At 24.6% G+C, this 11,830-nt stretch overlaps 1 protein-coding gene across 1 annotated transcript; it reads right to left on the bottom strand.

Annotated features, from left to right (window-relative positions):
• Window positions 1–10,715: 10,715 nt before the first annotated feature.
• On the bottom strand, window positions 10,716–11,795 carry LOC128952301 (E3 SUMO-protein ligase PIAS1-like). Its single transcript, XM_054297666.1, has 4 exons — window positions 11,532–11,795; window positions 11,297–11,469; window positions 11,108–11,226; window positions 10,716–11,046 (listed from the first exon to the last, which is right to left on the bottom strand). The coding sequence occupies exons 1-4, from the start codon at window positions 11,679–11,681 to the stop codon at window positions 10,730–10,732; spliced, it is 759 nt and encodes a 252-aa protein (XP_054153641.1). The 5' UTR covers window positions 11,682–11,795; the 3' UTR covers window positions 10,716–10,729.
• Between the last annotated feature and the right edge of the window lie 35 nt (window positions 11,796–11,830).

The raw sequence follows: 11,830 nt of genomic DNA, 5'->3' as shown, positions 1-11,830 counted from the left end.
GGTATTACTAATGAGTGAGTCTTTATCTTTAAGAGTTATCCAACAAATTAGATGCGTTTTGTTCAAGAGTTTTGCCTTTTTATTTTAAACAAAGTTTTTAGTATCGGTTGGGGTGGAGATTGAAGTTGAAGTGCAACTGTAAATGAAACAAACGATACATTAGATGGCTGTGCGCTGGTGTCAGAAGCGCAGAGGTGTCCAACAGCGGCGGCCAAAAGTCAAACACAGAAAAACTCGTTTATTGCAAATGTTGTTTCTGTCACGGACTGTGATTTATTAAGTCTCAAAATTGTAATCAAATATCTATACGGCTATATACACGAGTACCTGAGCCACATCAGGCCGTATCCAAAGACATCAAGTGCTGCACAGTCTAACACTGCTGCGAGAGTCGGGGAGTCGGGTGTTCCTCACATTCTGCACAACCAATTTATAACAGCAAACCATCCAAAAACATATAAACCGCAACCAAACAGTCAAACATACAAATTCTCTCTAAAATTTCATTTTATTTCATTTTTCTTTATTTTTCTTCTACTCTTCCCTCCAAAATGAATAATATGTATACACTTTATAATAGAGGCACAGGTATGCTATATATATATATACTAATATGTTATGCCAGGTTATGCTCGGGGTATGAATTATATTTATATACTGATATATGCGATAGTCTCAAGTTTTCCATTCATTATATTTTTTGAAATTTAAAACTAAAAACAAAATTACAATGTATTTTATTGCATTTTGTAATATTTTTTTAATGTATATAATAGTAAAGTCATTACTATTATATATGAAATATAAATGTAATCACATACGATCTGATGAAATACAACTTGTAATTGCTTGTTATAAAATATACAATGATTTTTTATCAAACAATTAGAGGACATTCATTCATAAATATTCATATAAAATATAATTTCATTAATTTTCATGTATTATATTATATTATAATACATTTTGTTATATTTTGTTGACATTTTTTTAATAAAGAGATCTTTGGGTGGAGTGGGCTATAGATAAATATAACTGATATCAATGTGTTAGTCATGATATATAATAGTTATGAATATTGAATAATATTTAAAATTTATCTAAACTACAAAAGTTTTTTTTGCTTAAAGCTTACATAATTCTAATGTATTTAAGTTAAAATAAAAATACTAAATCGGACATAATAAAAAAATATTATTATCTAATTAATTATGATTACGATTATTTTATATAAATGTTATTTATTATAATTTATTATAAAATATAATATAAAAAGTATAAACTTATGTTATAAATATTAATTTATTTAAATATCTAACTACAGTACAAAACTAATTACACTTATAATAATAGTAATACTTTACTAACATGTATTTATATGACCTAATAATAAAATAACAATTATTAATAACATATCAGAATTATCTCAAAGATATAAATAAAGAAAAATCAAAACATTAATAATTATAAATAATGTGATTAAAGTAAAAAATCAACCAAAAACTTATAAGCATTTGTATTGCAACATAAAAAAGAGTAAATTTACAACAAAATAAAGGTTTGAATAATAAAATGTTTTATTAATGATAAAAAGTAATAAACAAATGGATAATAATATTATTATATGAACAATGCATTGTATGATTCATTGAATTATCAAATTAAATGCAGCGACCGATTAGTTACCACAAAAATCTAGTGTTCATTCAATTTCTTATCGCTTTATAATCTTTAACCACAAAAGAGGTGTTCATTTAATATGTGTATTGAATACCATAATCACAGAAAAGACTATAACTTAGCTTTTGGTGGATCTCGTATTGCAAGTAATGCTCATATCTATACAATATATATGCATTTATAATATACAGATATTATACAATTTATATGTACAATATTATACAATAGGCTTAATTTGATGCAAAACTCTATGAGGGGTCTGATTCCTAAACATATAAGTGCAATGAATAATGACTTTTGTGTTAGTGGACAACCCGTCGATTTGTTTCACACCTGAGCCTAATTGCTTATTCAATAGTATTTTGCAAATATAGTGAACATCAAAGCAAAGTCAGAAAATCATAAAAAATGCTTTAAACAATAGACTCTGATATGTGTTTATGTTAGATATGACATCAACTGTTTTAAGTAAATATTTCTGTGGGTATTATATTTCCACATAACTAACAAACCATATATTTAGGGTTATAAAACATTTACATTAGATGTTGTGGTATTACTCATAAGTTTCCAGTCGTGGGTCATATGCCATAAAATATGTGATTTCTCATGAAAACACTTAAAATGATAATAATTTTTGCTGTTATGAGCACGTGTCTAAACAAAAATATTAAAAATACAATATTTTATTTTTTAGCTAAATTTTCAATGCAATATAACAATACAAGTATATACTAGACTCTATCTAATAACTAACACTATATAGATTATTGATATAAATGTAGTGAACATCCTATCTATAATATATTGTGATATATATATAATAATTTTGTGATTTTGCATTGAATTTAATGTTATAGTTAGTAATATACAGAAAGATAGGGAAAGAGAAGAGAATAAATGAGAGGACAGCCTCTTATGGATAGCATGACTGAGTGATGCTATAGAAACAGTTTTATTGGCAAATGGTTTGGTTTGACTTTGAATGCAAATAATAATTTCCGACCAAAAATTCATTACTTCCGACACTGGCTTTTGTTGGCAGCAAATGATCGGCAACGCGAAGAGGCAACGCTATCATCACTGGCAAAGATACCAAACATTATTGACTGGCACCACAACCAACACCAATAGCACCGGTTCATAGCACAGACAGATTGTCAAAAAATGAGTGCAATTGAGAGAAATAGGCGGCTCTTACCACAAGAGACTCTTTGCGTGATATCAGAGACTAATAAAGAGTCAAAACATTGAACTAAACATATATTGTGATGTTTGGGCGCGACTCGCATCCCATTCATTCAATTTATATAAATATATAATAAATATAACATAAATCCTATTGAAGCTCATCATAAAGATATCCAAACAAAGTTCATTAAATATTTAAATATATTAAATATATCCAAATAACACATAATATGTGCCCTTTTGTGTCGCTGTTTATACTTAATATGTCTTTACATGTCATACAAACAGCATAGTTGAGGCACCGCTGAGTGCATACATGGATCAGACACACCGTCAATATGCCTGTGCTGTGATTACATGCGTTTTGTGGCCAAATATTATATGTGTTAATGATGATAGTCCGCAATTATATACCCGTAGGAGGTTTAAAAGCGCTCAGGGATGGGTCACGTGAACCAATGATGTAAATCTATAACTAGATATCTATAGATGATATATGAATTGCAGGTGCGCTTCACTTAGTCTTTAAGTTAAATATTTTTCAAAATTTTCATTTAACAAATGATTACAATTTGCAAAGTCATGTCTTACTGGAGGCCAGTTAGACAAAACTGTTTGGTCTATAAACCAGACTATGAATTACTAATTTAAACACAAAAAGCTAATTATTAGTACACAAAAAAATCAATAGTGCCTCCAATATAATACATTTCTGTGAGAAAATAGTTGATTGAGAGTCAAGTATTAGTGGTAAAGTCTATGTAAAGAATAAAAGGCAAAATGAATGCCTTTGGTGGCAATGGAGGGGCGGAAAGGAGTGAGAGATCTCACAAAATACATGTTTTATCAAAAAGTTTTCATATAAAAGGGTTTTTCAGAGCAGAACCACATACAGGAAGCCATCCCTTCACTTGTGATTTATTTGCTTTCACTTAAATATATATATCACTGCAATCACTGGCTATATAACTATCTCATCATATTTTTCCATTCAATACAATCAGAAACATATAAAGCAATAAAAAAGCAAAACTCATAATAACTTATAACTATTGGCTCAACATTGATATTATGTTAGGAAACACAACTTGATTTCAATGTTGTATACAATAAATGCCATGTGGTTTGAGATAAATTTTTCATATATATAAAGAGAGAGAGAGAGAGAGAGAGAGATCTGATTTATTGGCTCTCTTGGATGTCTGCCTTTGTGACTAACTATACATAACATTAGAGACAACAATAAAGCAAATACTCATTTCTCTTGACTTATTTCTCTATTCATTATATTGACACTCATTCAGTGCTCATAAGCGGTCAAATGAATTAACACTTTACAGCAAAATATTATTATATAAAGAATATTATAGTTAAAAACATATCATAAAATTAGTGAAGCATTTGCTATGTATTATATCTATATTTGAAATAATTGCTTTGGATATATATGAAAATAACAAAACATACACTGAAAATAAAACAAATAATACTGTAAATGTACAAAAAGGCTAAAATATAAGGGGAAGAGAGAAAAAAGCAAATTATGAGAAATGTGTTAAAATATATATATATATATATATATATATATATATATATATCGTAATATTAATATGATTTTGTGCTTTTGATATAGGGATTTGTGTGGCATCTCATTGAGGCATTCAATAATAAATCAAGGCGTCAACTGACAGCTTAAATGACAACTTTCATCAATTATTTACTGATAACGCGTGAAAATTCAAAGTTTCAAAAGTTTCTCATTTCCTTTTCAACGACCAAATTAATCACTGATACAACACATACATACATACAGTCGTGACCACAATCGTTGCATAAAACACTCAACTAAATAACATTTATTATTATTACAACACTATTACGATATATATTTATATGTTTACTAATATACTAGTACATATGTATTACTTATTTTTGTTCACTAATAATATATGCTATTATATAATAGCATAATCGGGTGGTAATATAAACGAAAATTAAGAAATATTTAAGATATTGTAATATATTTTCAATGTTTAATCTATAAGCAATTATACTTTACTAAAATGATGTAATTTATAACATATGTCTAATAAAATGTTCATAAAATACTATATGTAATGTTATATAATTCATACATTATATTGTATTGAAATAAGTGATAGAATATTATAAATTCGTTATAAAAGAATGATTGTATTTATTGAAACATATATTAATTTATTGCATTTGATTACTATATGTCTTTCGACACACACACACACACACACACACACACACACACACACACACACACACACACACACACACACACACACACACACACACACACACACACACAACACACACACACACACACACACACACACACACACACATACATACATACACTGTAATAATAATACAATTGTATTAGCGATACAAATTGAATGACCGGGGATATAGACAAATGTGTTATAAACTTATAAGTGAGAAGTTCACTGGGAATAAGTATAGTTTACATGACATAAGTGGTAAATATAGTAGTTGTATGGGTAAGAGAGTCGGTCGACTGATTGGCAATTATATCCAGGTATACATATATTCACATATATTCACCACATGTTCAGATCTGTGTTCAAATGTAATCATTGCAATCAATCATAAAAACAGTGAAAAATTTTAGTATTCATTTAACGCAATTAATCTTTGTCAGCAAAAAAAACTACACACGGATTCAAATAAAAGAATCTCTTTTTTCTATCTATTTTTTTGCGAAAAAAATTGAGGTCTAGTTAGGAGTTTTTCAGAGAGATTGCTATTAGGGATTGTTAGGTATAGCCAATATCCCGGTGCGCATCGCCCGTGTGTTTAGCAAGCATTGAATCGCTGATACGTGTGCTAAGAGTGCGCTCTTAAATCTGAAACTCATTTATTTGAAGTTATATTTTGATCGCCACTTGTTTTGCGATCACTTTTCTCTTACTGTTTTTAGGTTAGTCCTGACAATAGCTCAACAAATAACTATTATGTGGTACACCTTAAGTGATACTACAGTCCAATAGAAAAAATTGACGCTTAGTTTAGACCTAATAGTCTAATAGTTTATTATTTAAATTGCTATACATCTTTCAATCTTATTTTTTTTAAACATACCTTATTATCAAAAATTAGTGATTATGTGTTATAAACTTTCTGTAAACTAAATCATATTAAGTTTTTAAAAAATAAATATAATAATTTTAAAAATTATTACAACTTACCAAAATTATTTTGCATATTTTTATAAAAATTAAAATACTTATACAAGTGTTGCCTAAAAATTGATATTTATTATATATATGTGTGTTTAACTCAATCATTTAATATAATAGCTGGAGATCTCTCAACAGAGTTAGACATATTGGACAACATGTATACAAGTGTCATAAATACTGTAACATTTCAAATAAGTATATATCAAATAACAGAGATAAACCACAATAAGGATTGGTTATCACAAATGGTTTGAAAATAATGAGATACTCTCATTTCAAACCATATAATTATAGTGAGTGAGTGAGTGAGTGAGTGAGTGAGTGAGTGAGTGAGTGAGTGAGTGAGTGAGTGAGTGAGTGAGTGAGTGAGTGAGTGGTGTGTGTGAGAGAGAGAGAGAGAGAGCTTAGCATACATAATAGTATTGGTTTACTGATTGACATTTTTTTTAGAAATAACTTACAAACAAACAAAACTTAAGACACGAAACCAATAAATTATTTGAAAAAAATAGTTAATAGTTATTCCATTATTTAAGCAATAGTTATAATCTATTGCTGTATTTGCTGTTAACTGTTAATAGAATTTATATTACTTTAACATTTGCCAAAACAAATAGTTTTTATTTTTATTTTGTTTGTTTTCTAATCAATTATTATATAATTAACAAAATTTATAATTTTCTAATTACTAAATGTTACAATGCGTTAAATGAAACGATCAAATATAATCAAATAATATAAATTTTCTTAATTAGTAGAAAAATAATATTATAATTTTATTTTGTTTATTTATTATTTGTTGTTTTTAGAAACACTTTCAATCAAATAACAAATCAATAAACTTAAAGTAAATTATAAATATTATTATTATTTATTTTTAAATCACAGATTTTTTTTTATTTTCAAATGTGCAGTTATTGTTATTTTTAAAAATTAAATAATGACATTTAAAGTAATTGTTATAATAAATAATTTGATACAAGTTAATAATAATAATAGTAAATTAATATAAAAATTTGAAAATATTTTGAATAAAATAACAATTTTAGATTATAACACAAATACAAGTTAGGAATCAGTTAATGTTATCTGTAATTAATATATTTGTATCATATTATATAGTTTTTATTTTTATTATTTTCTATATTATTTATACATAATTTTGATTTTACAAATATATTAAAGGTTATGACTTAATATTTATATATTTAACAATTCTTATCTACAATTTTGAAGTTAACTTTATAATTGAAAACAATTAAAATAAAATTAATAAAAATTTAAATGAAATCAATTTATATTCACTTTTACAAAATATAGTAATTATACATTTATATAAATATATACAGTAATGTAAAAATATAATAATATATTATACTTAATATCTATAATGTGATTCAATTGCCATTAAGTTTTTCTATCATAACTATTGGTAAAATTGAGATATTGTCATAAATTTTATTAACAATTAAATAACTGATGATATGATCAAAGGTTGTATATCAACAATCAATTGAATCATTTAAATCAATCGAATAATTTAATATCTAATTGTATTATATTTAGTCATTATTATTATTATTATTATTATTATTATTATTATTATTATTATTATTATTAAAATAAAAATAATTAAAATAAAATATTTTTGAAAATTTAATAATAATTGAGTTGTCACTGAAATTCAGATTAATAAGTCTCAACATTAATAGAATATGTAATTCATTGCTTATATTAGAGACCAAAAAAATTTCGTATCTATACCTAACCCATACCTAACCCATACCTAACCCATACCTAACCCATACCTAACCCATACCTGACTTTATTTAATTATTCCGATCACAAAACAATTTAGCGCTAAACTAAAAAAATAATTTAATAAATTTAATTTATTCATTCAATTTAATTTCAACTAATCTCTTAATAAAAATATATTAGAAGAACATTAAAAAATTGATTAAAAATAAATAAATAACATTTTATAATACTGTAATATAAAAACTTATATAAAAAACAACAATACAATTATTGGTAGACCAGATTTATAGATAAATAGTAAAAATAAAATATTTATAAAAATTTGTCAAATTAAATGATAAATTTATAATTTATTAACATTAATACTAATTCGATAATAATAATAATCAATTCCCAACTTTATGGTATTACATCAATAAAACATTAAATAAATTAGATTTATATATAATTTTAAAAATATATTTATAGATTACGGTAATACAAATTATATTTGAATTGTAGACAAATTTTAGAAAATATCTGTAAATATAAAATATAGTGACATCTATTTATTTATGAAATAAATTTATTTTTATAAAACTTCTTAATACAGTCTAATGATATAATAATTATCTCAAGATTTCCTTAGACGACAACAATGTAATAGAGGTTAATATTATAGTCCTATTTATTAACTAAGTAATCATATTTACAGCTTAGAGTCTATGCTTTAGACAGTCATTGTAAGCATTAAATGATAATTTATTTAATAAATAGGACTATAATATTAACCTCTATTACATTGTTGTCGTTTCAGGAACTCTTGAGATAATTTTAATAATTATGTTTATTAAATAAATTAACTGACATTAATTAAATTAATAATTAAAAATAAATTATATATGAATTAGGAAAAAATTACATATTGTTTTTTTGTTGATTATTTTAAAAAATTTTACTGTAGTTTAAAAGATTTTTTTATAAGCCTTTTAACTAATTAATAATGTAAACGGTTTGAAGGACCCAATAAGGTCTGGAAATCCTGTAGAGTGATGATAGACCAAACATCCCTGAGTTGTCCCATACACTCACATTCTGTCCGAACTTCGCAATTCAAGATATTCGACTTTAAAGTAAAAACTCAAAATTTGTTAATGCACGTTATTTATGGTTATGATATATTATTTCAATGTATTTTTAATGCTAATAATATGTCTGAAAACTAAATTTCAATAAGTTTTCCAGTATTCGAGATATTCGATTAGTCGAATTTTTTAAATAGACGTTATTTATGTATATGATATATTATTTAAATGTTTTTTTTTTGAAAATAATAATTGCAAACCTATAATACAATAAGTAAAATAGGCATAAAGAGCGCAAGTAAATAAAAATTGATATCTTAAAAACTACAAATGATAAAATTATAAAATAAATGAAAAATTGTTTATAAGATAATAGGGTTTTATAAAATTTTTAAAATAGTTATCTTAAAGTCGATACAATTAGTAAAAATGCAATTTATTAACAATATGCATTTTTATTAAAATGACATTAATAAAATTAAAGAAAAACATTTTTAATGTGTTACGAGAATATCTCTAGATTATCAATAAAATTTTACGATATTGTTAAAAACCAACATACAGGGTGATTTGTAAATCACTTAAAACTTAAAAATTAAAATTATTTGATTTTTTAAGTTTGATCTATCTATTGAAAATTTAATTAATTTAATTAATTTTAAATAAGTTTTATAATAATTCATTTATTATTTAGTTTATAAAGAATTAATCTGAAAAATTACAAAATGCAAGTTTACACATAAATTAATTATTTGATTGCGCTCTTAATGCCGGACCCTTTTGTATTGTAACTAATTGTATATATATATATAATTTCAAATATAAAATAATTGAATCTTATATTTGACCTAAAATAACCTTATATTTTAATCTTTTATACTAATATTAGAAATTAATTTTATTTATTTATTTAACTATAACTGTAACTAGCCTATTTAACTTATTTACTGTAAACAAAATGATTTAAAATTAATACTATACTGTAAATTATGTATATATATTACAGACAAAAATAAATATTATACATTAATTAAATATTTTTTAAGAATTAATAAAATAAATATTTAAAAAATAAATTATAATTTAAAAATTCATTGAAATAATATATCATAAGCTTAAATAACATACATTAAAAATATTCAAATATCTCGAATACTGGAAGACTTATTGAAATTTAGTTTTTAGATATATTATTAGCATTAAAAAGTACATTGAAATACTATATCATAAGCATAAATAACATCCATTAAAAAATTTTGACTTTACTTTAAAGTCGAATATCTCGAATTGCGAAGTTCGGACAGATATGTGAGTGTTATGGGACAACTCAGGGATGTCTGGGCTATCATCACTCTACAGGATTTCCAGGAACTTATAAGGCTTTCAAACCAATTTTAATGACTATTTCAAATAATAATTCACTTATCGGTAATTAAGATACAGTTTTTATTATATACCTTTAAACTGATATATGAAATGATAAGTTATCAATTTTAATAACTATTAAACTATAATCTTATTACTATAACTAATAATCTATTATTTTTCACTAATATAAAATATTATTTTATTTATATTAATTTTAAAATTAGTTATCAAATTAAATGTTTAATATATATGATGTAATTTGTTAATAGCAATTAAAAAAAATAATATATTATATTTAATAAATTTTTTAATATTTTTTTATATTAATTAAAAAAAATATTTAAGTATTATAACTAAAATTAGAATATTATAATTGACAAAAATATAGATAAATAATATTGTTAATCATAATCAACACAATCATATAGTATATTAAAAATTTGCCGGTAAATCAATACGAGAAACTTTGATGCGTTTTGATAAATCAGTTAATATGACATAAATGACAGACTGATCCCGTGATAATTCATTGGACATATTGGGTGATATCTGTTGAGTCACATTCATATCAATGTTGTTAAAGTCGGTGGTGTCCTCTTTGCAACTGTTGGTCATCACTGGAACATCATTGTTGGTGTTGTTGGTGTTGTTGGTGTTGTTGGTGATAATATTATTATTAATGTCCTCCTCGTCATCACTTTCATCGATTGTAATAACTTTTTGCCTTTTTGTTTCAGACATTTCTGAAGCTATCAAAAAAATTTAATTGTTTTAGACTTAGTTTTATAAAGTTTTCAAAAAACAACTGACATTGAGTTCGTTTCATTCCTTTATCGTCTTCATTAAGCACTGGAATCCATGAGCCATCTTCAGTGAACTGGATCTCATTACAAGTGATGGGCACTTCTTTTACTATTTTACTAAATAAGCTATTATTTAAAACAAAATAAATCATATGTATAAAAACTATTGTATAAAATGTATTATTAAATTACTTACCTATCAATAGCTAAATTATCTATACTTATGATTTTGTTACAGACAGGACATACCGGTACCCAAAACAGATCAGACTTATTCTCATTCAACTCAAAATATTTTAATCCATCGAAACACTGGATATGAGAACAAGTGTTTGCACGACAAGGATATTGGATTCGGGTTTTACTTAACTGATCCATGGATTAAATCAAATTAAGTTACAATAAAAATAAATTATAAATTATAATAATACCGGACATAATAGTGAGACTTTCCAACTCAGGGCTTCTATATCGGTGTCTTCCTCTTCGTTAAACATTATTCTTTTAATTTGATTTATTGTCTCCTCTGAACTAATCCTACTTTTATTAAGTAGTTCCCTGAGAACTATCTCCGCAATCATATTATTTTTATCACTTCTTGTAATATAATAATTTAATATTTATTAGCCCGTAATTAAACTGATGATAAAAATATAGTATTGACTATAACTATAAATATATTAGTAATGAGTTTGAAATAATTGGGTATAATTATTAATAACTACTTTTA

Source organism: Oppia nitens, unplaced genomic scaffold, assembly GCF_028296485.1.
Source record: "Oppia nitens isolate AA-2021 unplaced genomic scaffold, nextdenovo-longstitch-racon4-pilon3 scaffold1_pilon_pilon_pilon, whole genome shotgun sequence".
NCBI lineage: Eukaryota > Metazoa > Arthropoda > Arachnida > Sarcoptiformes > Oppiidae > Oppia > Oppia nitens.
The sequence above is the reverse complement of the archived record's forward strand: the minus strand, read 5'-3'. Positions and strand labels throughout refer to the sequence as shown.